Raw genomic sequence first — 20,173 nt, forward strand, 5'->3', positions numbered from 1 at the left:
AAAATAATGTATTATATAAAATTTAAGTTATTGATTGTTTTGTTTTGATTTTATTTTACAAGAGAGTTTTAAGTTTTATATTTTGGACAAGATACGGAAGTTTTAATTTGAGCCTAATTTTGATGATAAGTAATGATGTTTTAAGAATTTAATTTTTTTTTTATCTATAATTTCAAAAACAGCCCTCTACTTGATTCGAATTAGTTTTATTAAACGCTAAATTCTCTTAAAATTATGGAAGAGTTAATATTAAACCGTCTAGAATCACTTCCAAATTGATCCTAAATTTATGTGACATATGTCTTTAAATATTATTTATGTCTGAAAAACCATCAATTATTATTTACAACATGTCTTCCAAGCTAACATAATATTTTTTTAATAAATAAAAGCATATCCAAGTTTGCTACAAGAAATAAATAAGTAAATAAATATTTACCATAAAGAGAAAGAGAACGGGAAGTATAATTGTTTTGCTGGCCGGAACCTTCTGCTTTTACACAAATTTACAAAACAATAAACATTATAACTTGACAGAAAAAAGATGATATACATTGAATGCCTATAAATCCCATTTCTTATTGGTCAAAAACTCTCTACTATATCATTCTAAATCTAATTATAATTATTAAAAAATGTTTTAGTTCAAGTTTTGGTGCTGTCCCACCTCTGCGGCCATTTCAATGTCTACAGGGGAAGATGAAACTACAACTTGTTGGAATTCATTTTGGCTAATTTCTTGATGTTTTTGATGATCAATCTCTGTTTCACTGGAAAAACTAGTGATTTCCCCAAAAGTTTGCGGCCGCGGTCGGCGATGAGAGGATATATCAGGAGAACTCGAGGACGTGACACTGCTGTCTACAGTAGTAGAGGAAGGGTCGTGAGCATAGGAATATTGAGAAAAGTCTTGTCTTTTCCTTTTCTCTTTCACTTCTGAATGCCATTGTCTTATTATGTTCATGGTTTCCCCTTCTAACACTGCACGCTTGAAATTTGATCCCATCTATACATTTTTGTGTGCGTAATAAACAATTAATGGCAATTGTAAAATACCCAATAATGTAAATATGTGATACTAAATTGAAAATTGAAAAATTATATGTTATTATTATATATATGTATAATAAGCATGATATAAATTAAACATTTCACTGGTATTTTATTATTACTGAGTTATGATAATAAGTAACATTATCTGTTATGATACATAAATAATGTAAGATAATATTTACCTGGGTCACAAGAGCATACAGGGGAAGAGTAATGTAACTGCACATTATTTGAACTGTCACCCTGATAAAATTAACCAACACAAGATGTTAAGTTATCAGCAGACCTGTTAGACATAGGGTGTTGTGTGTATGCATCCACATTTTATAAAGTATTTTTATTTGATTATTATTATTATTATTATTTTGTGCTGGAAACACATTTTATAAAGTAGCTGGACTTCATCATAGCTGCAGTAATCAGTACCTAACTAATGAGTAAATTTCTAGTACTCTGGAAACTATATACTCCATATTCTTAAACAGGGGATCCATTTCATTGTAAGTGTGAAATTAATACATACTTGAGAGAATATTATAGCTGTTTTACCAATGAAGATGTCAATTTAATTTAATTTTTTTATTACTTTAAATTTTGTCTTCTTTTAATATACTTTGATGATTACATTAAAAAAATATATATATACGTTGATAGAGTGCAAGCAACTTATCTTGTATAATGAACTTTAGTTTTTTTTTTTTTCCATGAAAAACATTATTTCTCACCATATTAGATTTTTCATATTAAAAAAGCAAAAAATAAAAAATAAAAAATGCAGCAAATAAATATAATATGGTACATTAGTAGAGAATCCTACTGCTAATGGTTATTAGTGGTAAAAAAAAAAAAAAAAATAGCGAAAATTCTTTTTTGATATTTAAATCTTTTAAAAACAACTTGTGGTAAATTCTTAATTTACGAATGACATGTAGGAGGTACTTAAGAAAGAGATAGGATTGAAAACTTACGCTAACACCACCCTTATAATGATAATCCCTTTATGTTCATGGTAGCAAGATCTTATCCCATATTGTACCTAAATATGATTTGCAAACAGAAGAAGTAATAAATTAATGAGAAAATATTTCCTTTTCTATATGATTAAAATGATTATAAAGCTAACCGAAAATGTTTCCCAAAATTAGATGCAGAAAGACAAATAAAGACATACCGTGACCCAAACAAAGAAAGCAAGCTCAAAAGCATTCTGGCAAGAAATTAAATTAAGGAAACCATTAATAAGATGGATCATAGTGGTACTAATAATGATCAGTAAGATCAATTATGTCTATTTTGATTAGTGAGAAAGGATTACCATAAACAAGGTGAAATGCAAAAGAGTCAAAACGAATTTTGGGTGGCCGAACCAGAAAAGGTCATCATTTGGTTCAACCAAAGGGGTTCCTGCAACCACGCTGTGCTGGTTCTGGAGTTTAAGAGCCATTTTTGCCACGATTACTTCAAGTTTGGTTCCAAGAACGAGCACCATCTATGAAGCAGCACAATTGGCATTAATATTATAACCAAGCAAAAAAATTAATGTTTAAGCACTTAATTATTAATTAAGCGATCAATAAGTAGTAACCAGCAAGAATGGTTAAATCTGAGCACATACTAATAGGGGGATGAATGAAACCCAGAAATACACATGCCACCCTGTTTCAGTTGATAATCAAATACAATTAGTTACAATTAGTTAGTAATTAATTGATTAATTGTTTTGTTATTGGGAATTAATATTTAAGGGGAAATCAGAAAAAATAATATATGAGAAATTTTCACTAACCATGCACGTCCACAAGCATGAAGATGACGACTATAAACCACATGAAAGGGCTAGAGAAAACACAAGCACCAAAACATATAAATAGATCGACAAGTAAATAATTAAATTGCTATATACTAAAGGGAGAAAAATAGGACGAGAACAAATTAGATATAGATGCCGGAAAAAAAAAAAAAAAAAAAAGATATTGAAATAGGAATTTTTGTATGTATTTACAAACCTGATGCCAACTACAACTTTGAAATCATCCTCCAAGGATCGTTGTATGTACTTTTGGAAATTGAAAGATTTGCTTGTTGACATATGGGCCTGCAGAGTTTGGAAAAGGGGAATTGAGCCCAATACCCTCCAATATCGGTGGATAAGGATGTTTACCTTTCTCTGATTAGATTTTTTAAATTTACCCTTTAATTTCAATTTTATCCTCAATAAAAACATAAAATTACTTTGTTTTTTTTTTCCCCCTTCTTCCGAGACGGCTCACAATCCCATTGAAAAAGGCCCGCAAGGGTTTTCCTTTCCTATCTTCATCCGAGGAGGAAATTGGCTTGGACTGGTGGAACCGATGAAAAAATTAGTGTTGAAGGTTTTCCTATGACAAAGCCTTCATGGAGGAACTTTGAGTATGCAGAGCTTGCGGCTGCTACTGGACGAGTCGGTGGAGATAGGGGCTGTCCAGGGGGGAATTGTCGTCGGCGGCGGCGGAGAGGGGGAAGGGGATGTCGGAGGAGGAATGGGGAGGAGGAGAAAGAGGGGATAAGGAGGAGAAAGAGGGGATAAGGAGGAGTCCATGAGCTCGAGGAAGTTACCGAAAATAGTGAGGGCAGAGGAGGGAAGAGGAAGCAAAATGAAAACAAGAATTATAAATTGCTTTCCAAATAATTTTTAAAACAAAAAACAAAAGCAAAGATTGGAGAGCTTAAAAAAGGACTGAAAAGAATGACTTTGGATTTTTCTAAATATATTTTGGTTTGAGCAGTTTCTCTGTCTGGTCGGCAATCCGAAGTGAAGGCTACAATAAACTTGAACGCAATGAATCAAGCTCCCGACGCATGGCATCTCTCATTCTCATGTGCCAGAGGTCTTCAAAACAACTGCCTGAAGAAATGGGGAGGCATAGCTGAGAATGTGAAGAGAGATAGTGAGAAGTAGGGGAATGGGAAGTGTGGTGAGAAGAAGAAGAGGAAGGAGCAAGGAGTTTGTTTTAGACTTGCTCGCCGACCAGGAAAAATGGTGAGAAGAATAGTTTTTGCTCTTGGTTTTTCTCTTTCTTGATTTTATTTTTAAAAAAGGATAATTTAGGAATTTAAAAAAATAAATGGGTAAAACAAAAAATATGTAAATGGAGTGGGTAATTTTTATGATACCGTTTAAAATAGGGGTATTGGATCAAATTCCTTTGGAAAAAGAGACGGTGCAACATTTCATATATGTTTTGATAGTTTGGGACTACCAGAGATTTGTTCACCAAATAAATGATGGTTGGTACGGTTTAATTAGTAAAAAATGGGCTAAAAACTAACCGAACTTAACCATCATCCAACTCCAACGAAAATGTAAGGGATAGTGGTTATCGTTCATTTTGACTATTCGTTCATCTTTTTTAATTAATGAAGCCGGTATTAGAAACTGTCATAATAAAACTATAAATTAGAATATATTTTAGCCAATTAATATTAAGAAATCAGTGTATTCATTTATTTAGTCAATGAAATCTGTATTTTCTAAAAATGAATTTCATAAAATGAGAAACTCGTAAGATGAAGAATGATTATCATACTCATTGATATGAAAATTTAAAAAATAGTGAATAAATACTAACCGATATGAAACCATGGCGTAAAGTGAGGTAATCAACTTTTGCCACTGAATGGAAAAATTGCCGGAAGAAGCATTTCTGTATGACACAAGAGAAATTTGTATATTAAAAGCAACATAAATTCTTTCCCTTTTCTTTAGAAATAACAAAATAATGCTCAACAAAGAATGAGATCATCGAATGGACTCACAATCCACAGAAGAATAGATGTTTTGGCGCAAGAATTCATGTGTCGGCGACCAAATGTAGTTTGTCTTGTAAATCTGAATCGATTAGGATCTAATCGAAGCGTTATGATGAAAAAAGAAAAAAAAAAAAGAGTGCTTAGATCTTATATATTTATTACAAACAAAACAATAATTTTTTTTAAAACAAATTATTTAATTATAAACTATCCAAAATTTTCTGTATAAGAAGCTAACCTTCTTCATCAATAAAATAAAGACTTGAAACAATTATTTTTTGTTGTGACAAGATTAATATATATATATGTATATATATCATGTGTACATATGTGTTATGCATTTTTGTTGGTATTGTTTTTTCTTAGCAGGCAAATTTGGTTAATTATTTATTTTATATGTTGTATTTTCCTTGATAATCTGTACCAATTTTAAATGTAAAGTTGTTTTTTTGTTTTGGTTTTTTATGACATATACTTATATTAAAAGATTAGTAACCAACTTACACAAAATTAAATAGGAAAACAGAAAATAAAAAATCAACTTGTTATCAAATGACATCTACTTATGATTACTTTTATTGTCTTATCATGTTCCTTATTTATACCATCATAAATTGATTTTGAACCGGGAAATTGATACAAGTTAATAATTTTATAAATTTTCTTGTAGTTATATGCATACCAAAGAATAATGACCCTTTATAATTAGCTTTGTTTAATTTCCCCCTGTTGGTGTTTTGTTTTTTATATTCTTATAAATTTACTATTAAATGCCGTCCATATGACTATGAAAAAACTCTTTAAGAAAATTGACACCATATAAAACGATAAAAGATGCATAAAAATAAAAAATCAGAGTCAAATTTTGCCACTCAATTACATAAAATCAATCTTTCAAAATAAATGAATAAATAAAAAGCGGAGTGATGAACTGAAAGTCATGTTTACGTGCAAAATTAATTAGTTATGTTGTAATTTGACTTCTAGAACTGCCGACAATCATACAGAAAGTTTTATATTTTTGAGCTTCTTAAAACCGATAACAGGGAATTGACACATGATGAGGAAGTAGAGACAAAGTTAAACACTGTATGGGTTTATATGTTAAATTATCATTGATTTTAAAATTTTTGTCAGAAAATGAATTTGCAATATATATTAAATTATTTTAATATATTTTTTTAAATTTTAATATCATATTAAATTATTATTGATTCCAAAACTGTGAAGAATTGATTTTATTATGTATATCAAATAATATTAATAGTTCTTACCATTAGCCACTTGGTATTCCACCGTTTGAGTTTCCATCTCCCAAGATTTCCAACGTCTCATCTATATAAATACAAAATATACATCAACATTAATGACAAATAAAAAGTTATTGGGTTGATTTCAACTATATCCCTCAAGGTTGACTTAAATATAATTTTGTTATTTTAGTTTAAAAAATATCATTAACTTTTTCTTATGTTTCAAAAAATCAATATGTTACTATTATAAACTATTACTTCATTTGCATGCTCCTAATAATATCATCTCTTTTTTTTCATTTCATGATCCTGGCTTGGCCCCTCTCTCTATCAACCATCACTTCCCTGAATCAAAATCTGGATCTTCCTAAGCAATTTGGATTAACCACTTATTTGGAATATGTCATCTAGTTTTATCAATCTGGTTTGAAATTTAATTTAAATATAATTTAGTTTCAAAAATATCATCAACTGTATCTTAGATTTCAAAAAAGTTATCATTTTTCCCTCATATTATTTCATTTACACCTTTTTGAACTAGTATTATCTACATTCCCTTATGAATGCTAGTTGTAATTTTCAAAATATAACAAATTAAGTTGTAATTAATGCAAATTTTAGAAGATCTAAATATAATATTTCCTTTTCAAAATTTAAAATATTAAATTGTAATTAATATAAACTTTATAGAGATGTGGAAATATATCCAAAAGTTATATCACTGATTTAGTATTAAAAATTTATATATTTTTTTTATTAACAATGCATTCGGGTTCTGATTTTATTTTATTTTATTATTTTTTTTTGTGTGTATAAGCTCTTGTTTATTGATACCATCTCATTTTAACAAAAGTGCATATTTACTAGTGGTTCCCCACCCCCCCCCCCCCCCCCCCCCCCCTCTTTCTTTTTTTTTTTTTTTTTTTTTTTGGCTTTAAATTTTTTTAGAGCTAAAAACATTTACTTGACCAAATAAGCATTTGACAGTATGTTTGGCAAAAAATAAAATAGTACTTTTTGAATTGAAAAAAAAGAAGAAGTATTTTTATGTGCTTATTCTCCAAGACCAAAGTGTTTCATGTTTTAATTAAATCATTAACGCTTAAAAAATTTTCTATTTGACTTTCAAAAGTATTTTTTTTATGATTTTTAACCAAACACCTTCGTGCTCTATTTGAAAAGTGATATCAGAAGTATTACAGTGAGTGCATTCCAATAATTGTTTAATTTAAAAGGGCGGGGAGTGTGATTCCAACGTGCTATTTTATGCTATAATGAATTGAAGCACTACTAAATACACCCTAAATTACACTTCTAATTAAGTTACATCTTACTAAAAGTTACACCTTACCAAAACACTTGTACAATACTCTTGTTCAAATAGTTCAATTTTAACTTGTATGGATTTTTGTTTCTTTTTCAGTCAACAATTTGTATGCAAGTTGACTGTATAGATCCTATGAATTGGACATTTATTAACAACAACAATATGTCCACTTGAGAGGAGTTTTTGATATAATATATAAAATGCAATTCTGATGGACAGATCCTTGTAATGAGGGAATGCCATTTGTTCCATGTTTAAATCTACTACATATTAGCTAATATGCTCAAGTATCAAAATTAGATCTTTTCAAAAACTAAATATTAGCTAATGCTAAATATTCAATCTTTTATCTCTAATTTTGGTTTAAAAACTTCTAAATATAAATTAGTAACTAATAAATGTACCTGAGAAGACTGTAATGCTATTTGTATATACACTTTGAATTATTAAAACGCAGGTGAAGAGATAATCTATATCCATTAACTATAGCCCATGCCACTAATTTGATTTGGCATAAGATGGGATCTTACTATACTACATATTTTTTAATCATTTAATTTTTTTCGCTCGGATGGACCCGCAGTTCTACTTGTTATTCATATACATATATAATTAAGCGCTTCATTTAATTTCCAAGATAGTAAAGTTCATGTTTGTCAAAATAGAAAAGAAAAAAACAATAAATAAATAAATAAAGTTCACAGCAAATTTTTGATTAAGATCAAAGTCATCTAAAAGCATCTTCAATAATTTTGTCTATTATTATTTTTTCTACTATATTAGAAAGTTTGAGAGTAGTTCAAAAAAAAAAAAAAAAAAAAAAATTCTAATGTCTAAACACATGGTAAAAGAAAATACTTGACTGTCAAGGTAACCATCATCTGCTAGATTGTTAAATTTCTTTTAAAGTAATTATTTTTAAATAATTAAATTTTTCTTAAAAAGTTATTTAAAAAAAATTAATAAAATATATTTAATTAAATAGTAATCATAAATAACCTGATACATATTATTATTAGAAAATAATTTTAAAATTAACTATATATTTATACTATCTAAATTTAGATAATATTAAATTTTATATAATATAGACAGCAATCTACATTTGTTATTAAATATAGTGAAATTTTCTAGTCTAATTAAACAATTGAGAAAAGGAGAAAAGTGTATTTTTTTTCGTAAAATCCAGAACAGGAGATATCGGTTGCCCTTAATACTCTAGGAGTCAACTGGGCAAGGAATTCATCGGTAGGGAGGTTGTTTTATGTGCTTCCTCAACACCTTTTACTTTTATCAGGGGAAGAATTACATATATGCCATTTTCAATACAAAGAAACTATACTTGCATGGTTTGAAAATGGTAAGCTAGATAATGATCAAACAGCCGTACTTTAAAAGGATGTTGCAAAAAGAGACCTGGATGGTAAATAGGTTTAGGTGAAATATGCATACCTTGGCCCTTCCTAAAGCCATGGTGAGGACACTGTAGACAATTTGCATAATTGCTAGCACAAAGATGAAGTTGTTGAGCTGATTTATTCCATCTTGTGACATAAACGAAGTCTTTCCCTGCCATTTGGTCAATATGGCTTAACTTAGAGAAAAGGGCCAAAAAAACTAACCAATTCAAGGACTTCAATGCATATAATAAATACCTGGGATTCACAGTAATCAGAAGTACTTGAACTAGATTCTGCCAATCTTCTTTCTGATCCCAAATAAAAGTCCTCAAACACATCTTTCATGGATAACGAATTCTGAGCCGCGGCAGCACTACTGGTCCACGGCCGCGAAATTAAACCAAGTGCTTTCGTAGTTTTAGTCGATGAACTTTTCCGGCATGGTAGCATGGTTTGCCCAACTTTGGTGGGTATGCAAATCCTGGAGATTGGTCTTTGAGTTACGGCCAGTATCAGAGACATGAACCCTAAGAGCATAAGCACTGCAGTCAACACCCAGCACCCCCCCAAACAAAAAAAAAGAAAAAAAAAAAAAAAAGGTAGTTAAGATTAGGAGAAACATATTATAGCCATTATTATTTATTGAAATGATTAACATCCATATGGATTCGTCAGGAGAATTAGAAAAAAAAAAATGGCCGAAACCTACCTGATTTGAGCTTTTCTACGGCTTCAAATAAAGCAGCCTTCCTGTGTCTCTTGAGCCACTGCACCAAACACCAAAAGGTGTCGAATTAAAATCCCATAAATGTCGAGCATCGCCCATCTGCTCTGATATATATATATATTTGCTGTTTTGGTTTAATTTTCTTACGTTAGAAAGTAGATGGATCAAGTGCTCCACGAAAATTGAGAAGGAAATGAAAACAAAGCAAACTGTTGCCAGAGCCCATGTGGGTGTGTATTGCAGAGAAAGAGATTGTCCTCCTGATGATCCTCCGGCCATGTTTGGTTTATCTTCTCTTGAAGGGACCCAACAATACTAAATGAGGCGAAAAGAATGCACGATATATACTTGTACTACCAGGACCAGAGAAGAAATATTCAAAATTTCAGTGCAGCTAAGACTTTGGACACGGATAGATATAGTCCATGCAAATTTTCTGGTGGAGGTCCTATCCGGAAACCCCATGTAGTTAATTTGACACGGTATATTAAATTCTTTATATGGTTCAAAACGTAGCCAACCATAAATAAAAGCAGGGTCGCGGTACTTACATGGTTTGGTAGGACCAGGTTTTTGCTTTGAAACTTTTGCCTTTGTGTTGCACAATTGGCTTAGTTGACCGTAGCGGTGAGTCATTTATGTTCCCTCAACGAATCATATCTCTTGTTTCATTTTTTGTCCTCTTTTACATCCCTCAAATAAGGACGGAACAGAGGATCTGAATCTTCTCCGGTCTAAAAGTTTTTTGTGTACAAGGGCGGAAATTTACAGGTTTCATTTTATTTTTATTTGAGAATTACTAGTGAGTTTGGATTGGACCCGTGGAAAATATGGTTAGACTCGTAAATTGGAGGGCAACAAGAGGTAAGCAGGTGGTGGTTAAGACAGAGAATCCAAACAGGTCCCATGTTGAGCATTGCAATTGGAGGTTGCTAGTCATCTCTATGAGCCATAGGAATAAGTAAAAGATCCAAAAACTTGAATTTTGGATGTTACACTTCTTTGCCTTTCTTCATAAGATAAATTACATGGGATCTCAACGGACCAAAGTGTCAATCTAATTCTGAATTATCAATAGAGACTCCACCATGAAAATATTGTCCTCACGCTGGAAATGGTATTTCATATGTATACATACATATATATATATATATATATGTATGCAACCACAGTTGTAAGATAAAAGACTGGCATACACTCAGAATAAGTTCTTTTCAGGTCATCGCAATTTTTTTTTTTTTCAGGTGCAGCCTAAAAGGAACAATTTATAATCAATGCCCAAGTTGAAAAAAAAAATAATAATAAAAAAAAATAAAAAATTAAGTAAATTCATGTAGACTTTACAAAATAATTATTTAATGTAAGATTACGACTTGGAAGCGATTTGTGACAGTCTTTCAATTATGCGTGGTTGGAATCGTCTACTTGGGTTTGCCATTGGATGACGTTAATCAGGCGGATTTACTCCACCTATACAAGTCCCATGACATAAATGTCCAACCACCAGTTTTCAAAAAAATCTCAAACCCATCAGCTACCAGATCAATCTCACTTGCAGGCTTATCATTAAGCTTCTTGTTCCCGCCATAGGCAATGTTCGTTCAGTTTTTTGCCTTTTTTTTCTTTTGAAAACGATCTTTCAGATAATTGATCTGTACTATATTTTATATTTGATACTAGTCATGCATGCGAAATTATAGGGACTCCTAAGCTTTGATTAGGAACAGAGAGGAAAGGGATCCAAATTTCAACTCTCCGTTCTTTGTTGAAGGTAGTCTTCCATTTCCAAGTTAATAGGAGCATAGCCTCATTCCCATTTACGAATCGACTGACCATATAGCTTCTAACTTTAACATATATATATATATATAGATACGAAAACAGAAAAAGCTATTTTAGAAATTTGTATAATTGTTTTGATCATCAAATGGGATATCTGTTTAATATACATAACAGAGAAAACATTGCTGTATGCTCCAAATTGAGCAAGCAGTCAGATTTTTTTGTCCTAGCGAAAGGACTTGTCTAATTGCAGAAAGAACACACACACACACACGGGAGAAAAAAAAAATAAAAAATAAAAATAAAAAATAAAAAAAAGAGGGGAAAAAAATGAAAAAAAAAACTAGTTCTCTGAGTAGCTTTCTGGGGACGAGACAATCAGCTTAATTTATAACTATTCATATTTGATGCATATCTTAGCCATCCAAGGTTGAATTACTCAACTATTATATACATATCTAGATTGAATTATGATGAAATCTATCCCAAATTATTCCACACGTTTCGTGGGGCTACCATTTGGATTGGGTCACTAAGGTCAGATCGCGTGTCTCTAAAACAAACGTATCTAGAAAGCAAAAGTTGCAAATTGCAACTTCGTAATTGAACTTTGATAGTTTTAATGCATAGAGTTTTTCTATCAATGCTTTAAATTTTTTAACTCAGCAATCTAAATTTTTAATTTTTTTTTTAATTTATTACAATTGAATCTTATTTAACATTTAACTATAGCGCATAACCATTATCCTAGGTGATTAGCATTAAATTGTACCAATTAATTAAAAAGTATTAAAATGTAAAATATTAAATTTATTCATAAAATTTTACATTTTAATATCTAAAAATACATGTAAAATATAAAATTTATTTATAAGATTTTACATTTTCATATTCTTTATTTTTTCAATAAAAAATTGGTATAAATCATTTTATTGGTATTAATCTTCATAAATTTTAAATTAAAAAATATTAAAAATATAATTTAAAATTTAATATAATTTAATATTTTTTAATTTAAAATTTGATATAATTTAATATCTATTAGCAAACGCAACTATTAAATTTCAAAAATTAAAATGGTCTAAATTCTAATGAATTGAAAAATACGAATTTAAATTATGGAGTTAAAATTTAAAAACTTAAATTGCAAAAGTATGAAAGTTGAAAGTCCCACAATCAACGGATTGCAACTTTTTATCCCCTTTCTTCCGATGGGTTTCGTTAGGTGGAATGGGGGTTGGCCCACCGTGAGTGAAATTGTCAATGAACCATCTGAGCTAACTTAAAAACAGTCCACATCTTTTTACCAGTTGCATTCTCTATGCTCCGTGACTTGGAAGTTCAAGCCCGAGAAAAGGAAGGCTGAACATTCTACAAAAGATTATATGCCCGTGACATATAAAAATAAATAAATTAACACAGCGATGAAGTCTCCTGTCGGTGGTCTAGAAATGTTAAAAAAAAAAAAACAAAAAAAAAAAAAAAACAAAAAATAAGTAGTCTCCGCTCAGTTTTTATATATGAAGATTTTATTTATTTGTTACTGTCTAAAAATATCTTATTGAAATTTTTTCTTTTTGTTCTGTCAATATCTTGTTGAAGATTGGAATTTTTTTTTTTTTTTTATAGTTGCATTATCATTATATTTATATTTTTTTAAAACTCTTCTTCCGGGTACCTTTTAGTTTCTTACACGTGTTCAAGCATTTTACGCTTTGGTATTTGTTTAAATTATCAATTTTCTTTTTCCTTGGGATGTTTGGTAAAAAGAAAAATATTAAAGAAAACTGATTTTTGAGAATTAGTTTGTTGAGATTCAATGTCTTGATAATGAGTTTTTTTGAGATTTTTTTTTATAATATTTGGTTAATTATAGAGAAAAATAAAACTTACAAGTAATTAAATAAATTTATACATTAAAATTAAAAAATAAAATTATATTTAAAAAAATACGTAATATCAGTTTCTCAGAAAATTTTAAAATAACATCTCTTTATGTGGTGTTTGGGTAGTGGTAAAGTTAGTGGGAATTTAAAATTCTGTAGGAAAGTGAAATTTTCTCTTGTTTGGGTAATTTTTAAGAAAATGAATTTGTGAACCTCAGTGAAAAATAAATCTCGTAATGTGGAAAACTAACAGAGAAAGTAGATCCTACTAAAGATGTGTCATTCTAAAATTTCTTGAGAAACTGATATTACGTATTTTTTTAAATACAATTTTATCCTTTAATTTTAATGTATAAATTTATTTTATTACTTGTAAGTCTATTTTCCTCTATAATTAACCAAACACTATAAAAAAAATTTCAAAAAAATTTATATTCAGGAAACTGAATCCCAAAAAACTAATTTCCAAGAATCAGTTTCCTTGAATACTTTCCCTTTTACCAAACACCCCATTTGTAGAATCTAATTTCCCTATTAGTTTCCCACATTACGAGATTTATTTTGCACTGAGACCCACAAATTCATTCTCTTAAAAATTATCCAAACATGAGAAAATTTTACTTTTCTAGGTCACTAACTTTACCATTACCTAAACACCCGATTAATAGAGAATAGTTTATATAACAAAGAGGCGAAGGCTTTCCTAATTATGTCTCTTTTAACAAACTTTAGATTTCACATCTACAATATGAATATTATTTAAAGCATTTCCTAATTATAATTTTTTAATTATTTCATACTTTTTATTTTAAAAATCCATTATTTTATAAAAGACTTCAAATAACTTTTTAATATAAAATATTAATTTTTAGCTCTTTAAATGTAGAAAATCAACTTTCTATTTCAATATTATATTATTTTAATTTAATTACGTATATAAAAGTTATACTTTTTATTATAATTAAAAAGATATTCTTTATTTTTAAAAGTTTAACAGAAATGCTTTTGTAGATTTGAATCATATCTATGTGAAAATAAATATTAATAAAGATAGAGTTAGCATTTAAGGCCGATCCTAAAATTTAAAATGCCCTATACAAAATTCAAGAAAATATCCCATTTTTTACCTATTTATATATATAAAAGCTTCTTTCATATATCTAAAAACACAAATATATAACAAATAATAATAAAAATATTATAATAATCATTGATTATAAAACTATTACATAACAAAAATAGCATTTCAATTTCTTTTTATATACCATGAAAGAAAAAAAAAAAACTATAATTAGAGCACTTAATTTATGCTTGAAAGCACTACTAAAATTCCCATCCAAGCCAATCTACTAACATCTTTTAGTAATTCCATAAGAATAGACCTTTAACCCAAAAAAAAAAAAAAAAAAAAAAAAAAAAAACAGCAAATACGTTACGTAATACCGTGTTACACCTTGAAATGCAACAAATCTTGTAAAAATAATTTTTCTTGCATTTCTAGAAGCAAAATCATTAATTAAACTCGTATAATCAGTATTTATCTAGAAAATTTATCTTTACGACCCTTTTCCAATGAAATATCTTTTATAGGACCATTTACCACTACCAAATTTTTAGATTATATATCAAAATTATCCCAAATTCCTGGACAACGAATATTAGAAGGAATGAACCTATTATCAATTAAATCATTTAAGTTTTCAATTTTATCATTTTCATTGTTGACTTTAACATCAAAATCTTCATTTTTATTATTTTGATCTAGTTGACGGTTATTATTAAATTTTCCATTAAATTTTCAGCTACATAGTGTAAATTTTGTGGTTCTTTAACAATGAATCTATGAAGAGCATATTTTTAAAATTGCATAAACTGTTCATTTTTTTCTCTTCGTTTTTCATATCCAGATAGTTGTTTTCTAGGTAACATTTTAATTTTTTATTACCAAAAAAAAAAAAAAAACACAATAGGAAACAAAACTGAATAAAACTAATACAAAAGTTAATAGAGAATACTGGAAAATATAACTTAAATTATGGTAAAACAAAAACAAAGAGGCACACTGGCAAAAGATTACAGAAGCATATAAATAAAATTGTAAGTAACACAACTATAGAAAATATGAAAGATTTTTCCTTTTTTTTATTTCTTTTAATAAGATAAAATTTCTCAAAAAACTATTAATTAAAGTCTTAGACTAGTTAAATCTGAATAAAATATCCACTTTTTCACTTTCCATAAAATAATATATCAATATATCTTTATTAATTAGTTTTGTATATGGTGATATTTACTATGCGTTATTATATAGATTTCCTTAACTATATTCAATCATATTTAATTGTAATATGTGCTTCAAGAATAATAAAAAAATCTTGTTAATTAATATGTTATTTTTTTTTTCCAAAAAATATATATCATCTAATCCTTTTATCCCCTAAATTTTGTGCCTATTAATTTGGGCAAAAATAACTTTTTCAAAAACTTTTTAAATAAAAAAATACGCACATACACATTCACACACGCATATATATATATATATATATAGCCATATATTTATGGCTATGGTGGTCTTGTGTTTGTAGAGTTCTGTGCAGTTGCACATCTTGTACGCTATGAGGACGAGCCTTATTAACACCCTTCTAGTTGTATATAGATAGGACAAGCTTGTAAACTTTTTATAATTTAAGATATGTTTTACACTTAGAAAGTTAAAGAGTTCAAATAACATTTTTTCCTATTCTCACTGGTGGTCCAAGTCCATATCTTCCAAAAACCCTTTTTCTTAAAAAATTCTTCTATACTAAAGCCTTGCTCCCATTCTTTAATACCATCAAGTTATGAATTATTAGCTAAGATAGGAAGCCAAATCATCGCATAAGGGTAAAATACATGCATTGGATAGCAAGTATCAGCCTTGGGCGAGCTAGTTGTTCTACACTTTTTACTAGGTGTAGCTTGTTTCCGTCGGTCGGAAAAGGTTTTTGTCTATTGATTTTTATAATATTATAGTACCCTTTAGAATAAGAAGGTAACATTTTGGACATGGTTAGTTGATTGGGGGCCCAAATCAAAGCTGATACTTCTCTGAGCTTTTTGCAAATTCCAATTATCTTCTAGACCCTATAATATCCAACTTATAAAGTTAAGAGATCAAATAACATTTTTTTCCTTTTAATTTAGAATATATTCTAATATCTAATAAAAAACTGTCGTCTCAACTTCTAATTAAAAGAATTCTTTGTAATTTAAATTATTATTATTATTTTTTGATAAACTCAAGAAGAAAATTTTATTACCAAGTTATCATTAATTAAAATGATTTTAATATAAAAATATAAATTAATAAAAGTGACAAAGTTTGATGACAGAGTATAAGTTAATAAATATTAATATATTATATATATATATATATAATTTTTTTATTATGCAAATATTCATAAAGATGATGGTTTTTAAAAAACCATAATCAATATTATTACATAAAAATAACAATTTCTTTAAACATTATCATTTTTTGAATATCCACATATATATATATATATATATAGGATAAGACCACGGTGTGGACGGTCCGCATGCTGACCAGCACTACATATAGCAAAGCTGATATATATATTTTTTTTCAAAATATCGGTTTTGGTGTTGGTCCGCATGCGGACCGTCCACACTGTAACCTCGTCCTATATATATATACAAGGCCGACTGAAGGCATAGGTCACCAAGGCATATGCTTAGGGTGACTGTTGTTAGGATTCTAAATTATCTTTAATTGATCATTTATTGCTATAATTATCCATAATTATTTTTATTTTTGGAAAAGAACACTAATAAGGTTTAATTGAAACTTTTTATATTCTATTTCTATAATTAATTAGATTGTAACAGTACAAAAAAAAAAAAAGAGAAAAAATACATATTAAAAACTCATTCTTGTTTATGCATAGTTTCTGCGTTTTTTTCTCTTGCTAACTTCCTTTATTCTCTTCTCATTCACTCATCTTTTATATTTGTTTAATTTTTGATACTCATAATACATAATTGCAATTCTAATCCAGACGGCTCCTAAATAAAAGGTAATCTTGTTGGTTTTTATTTATTTTAATGATTCATTCTCCTCATTTATATATATTATTTTATACGAATTCATGATGTAGTTATTTACTAATCATTCTTATTATTCTTATACATATATATAGCTCACAGCTTTGTTCTGTATTTTGTGTTTTTATTTTTTTTCTTTATATTTTTTATTCAACTAAGTTGATTAGATTTTAATCCTTACATGGTGTTTTTAATTTGGGCCAATTAATTCTCCTAGATGCTCATTCTAATTAATCTAAATAAAAGTTAATATTTGTTTGTTCTTTTATCATATTCATGCAGGTAACAGTGTCATACTTTAAAGTATCATCAAATTAAAAGTGCAAGGCACAAATCAGGTTCTATTGTTTCTTTAATTTTAAGCATTTTAATTTTGATAAAATATTAGGGATCTATATTTTCTATTATTTGAATATAAATATTTCTGTTAGAAAATATGAGTCTGGATATGCAAAATGTATGGAAAAAAAAAAAAAAACAGAAGAATTTGTTCAATCTCAAAAAGGAGCGTTTGATATGTTTGTTACTAATACTAAAAATCAAAACTCAAAAAATCAATTTAAAATTTAAATGAAAAAACAATTGAATTTTCATTAGAAGATGATAATTTATTAGGACAAAAAGAAATCTGTCAAGAACTTTCTAATAATCATAAATCTAATTCACCAAATATTAATATTAACGAAGAAGATAATAATAATTTAGAAGAAGATGAATTAGTTGATCAAGAAGATAAATTTTTTAATGATATTGATGAAACTATTGTTAAAAATATATATGATCCAGCACAACGGGAAAACATAAATACAAATTCAATAGATTTATTAGTTGAAAAAGGTCCAATTAGAGAAACCAATTTATGTTTTCCCAATGATGAAAAATCTAGACATTTTTCTATTGTTCATTACATTAAAAAATTACCAATGGAGAAAAACATGATAGGAGATGGCTAGTATATTCAAAAGAATTAGATAAAGTATTTTGTTTTTGTTGTAAATTATTTAGTCAAAAATCAATTACAATTCAATTAGCAAATGAAAGATGTCAAGATTGGAAAAATCTTACTGCCAAACTTAAAAGCCATGAAACAAGCAGTGAACATATTATAAATATGAATATTTGGTTTGATGTTGAAATGAGATTACTTAAAACTAAAACTATTGATCAAAATTTACAAGAAAAGATAAACAAGGAAAAAGAGCATTGGAGGAACGTATTAGTAACAATTATTGCTATAGTTAAAAATCTTGCAAAAAATAATTTGGCATTTCGTGGTACAAATGAGAAGATTTATCAAGATAACAATGGAAATTTTTTAAGTTTAATTGAAATGATTGCAGAATTTGATCCTATAATGCAAGAACACCTTAAACGTATCCAAAATGGTGAAATTCATAATCATTACCTTGGCCATAACATAAAAATGAGTTAATAAATATATTAGGATTAGAAATAAAAAGTATTATAATTAAAAAAAATAAAAGAAGCAAAATGCTTTTCAATTATACTTGATTGTACTCCAGATATAAGTCGTCAAGAACAAATGTCTTTTATATTAAGATGTGTAGATATTTTGACAAATCCAATCAAAATAGAAGAGTATTTTTTAGAATTTTTAAAAGTGGATGATACAGCAGGGAAATGTCTTTTTGATATGCTTACCAGTGTAATAAAAAAATTTGAACTTGATATAAATGATATAAGAGGACAAGGATATGATAGTGGGTCTAATATGAAAGGTAAACAACAAGGCATACAATTGAGATTGTTAGATATAAATTCCGAAGCTTTTTATATACCATGTGATTGTTATAGTCTTAATTTAGTGCTTTCTGATATGGCTAATTCTTGTCCTAGTGCTATAACATTTTTTGGTGTGACACAATGTATATACTTATTATTTTCTTCTTCTACAAAAAGATGGAAAATTTTCCATGACCATGTTTCTAATTTAACTCTTAAACCATTGTCACAAACACGTTGGGAAAGTCTTCTTGAAAGTGTCATAGCAATAAAATATCAAGCTCCACACATAAGAGAAGCTTTATATCAACTAGCAGAAGCTAGTGATGATCCTAAAACAAAAGTGAAGCAATTTCTTTAGCAACATATGAGATTAAAAATTTTGATAAGAATCCACCTCTGCCCGTACAACTAACAACTTGTTAGGGTGTTAATCCAATACATTTGAAGACCAGGCCAATCACTAAAGCACAAGCTAAGAGATTTAAGGATAACCTGGCTGGATTTATATAAGGAGTTGTCAATTTTTAAAAGGGTTTGTCAATACGCGACGATTCAAAGCCTGTTTTAAGCATTCAAGTGATGGAGGTCAATACGGACCCGGGTAGCAGTTTTAGAGCATTTGTGGACTTCTGGTAGCAAGGAATGGGTTCAACACTTATTGAACTCAATTGATATCACTAAGAGGTCATAGAATCAAGTCATGGTAGAAGCAAAAGCAACCAAAGAGGCCATTTGCGCATGGAAAACATTTTTGGCCGAAAATGCATCTTTTGCCATTGAGATTGAAGTATCTTGATGATTAAGCCCTTTCTCTTTGTTCCAATAAAGGAAAACGTATGGGAATCATAATTAATCCTATTTTACATCCTACATGGTACATTGGATCTGATTTAGAGCTTTTACAAGTTGGAAATCGATCAAAAATACCTCAGTTGTCAAACTAGTTTCCTAATTTGAATTTGATTTTTTGTTTTAGGAAACTATTTTTTATTTTGGTTTTTATTTAATTTTTTGCTGGAAAAATTAACTTAGAAAGTTGATATTATATTATTTTAATTGTATTCCTAATTCAAAATAAAGAAATTAATTAATCCAAATTAGTTGAC

The 20,173-nt window shown here is 28.5% G+C and overlaps 1 protein-coding gene across 4 annotated transcripts; it reads right to left on the minus strand.

Moving 5' to 3' along the window:
• Window positions 1-416: 416 nt before the first annotated feature.
• Window positions 417-10,763, minus strand: LOC107416504 (MLO-like protein 3). Of its 4 annotated transcripts, none has more exons than XM_048468996.2 (16): window positions 10,101-10,762; window positions 9,697-9,902; window positions 9,532-9,589; window positions 9,078-9,364; window positions 8,875-8,991; window positions 6,117-6,177; window positions 4,849-4,937; window positions 4,662-4,736; window positions 3,060-3,148; window positions 2,840-2,889; window positions 2,669-2,709; window positions 2,369-2,542; window positions 2,225-2,260; window positions 2,022-2,089; window positions 1,236-1,296; window positions 417-1,006 (listed from the first exon to the last, which is right to left on the minus strand). In XM_048468996.2, the coding sequence occupies exons 2-16, from the start codon at window positions 9,826-9,828 to the stop codon at window positions 641-643; spliced, it is 1,704 nt and encodes a 567-aa protein (XP_048324953.1). In that variant the 5' UTR covers window positions 9,829-9,902; window positions 10,101-10,762; the 3' UTR covers window positions 417-640. The 4 variants fall into 4 exon arrangements, with proteins under 4 accessions (XP_048324953.1, XP_048324952.1, XP_060668294.1 ...); XM_048468995.2 differs by having other exon boundaries at window positions 9,697-9,997; XM_060812311.1 differs by having other exon boundaries at window positions 9,697-10,762.
• Between the last annotated feature and the right edge of the window lie 9,410 nt (window positions 10,764-20,173).

This window comes from Ziziphus jujuba, chromosome 10, assembly GCF_031755915.1.
Source record: "Ziziphus jujuba cultivar Dongzao chromosome 10, ASM3175591v1".
NCBI lineage: Eukaryota > Viridiplantae > Streptophyta > Magnoliopsida > Rosales > Rhamnaceae > Ziziphus > Ziziphus jujuba.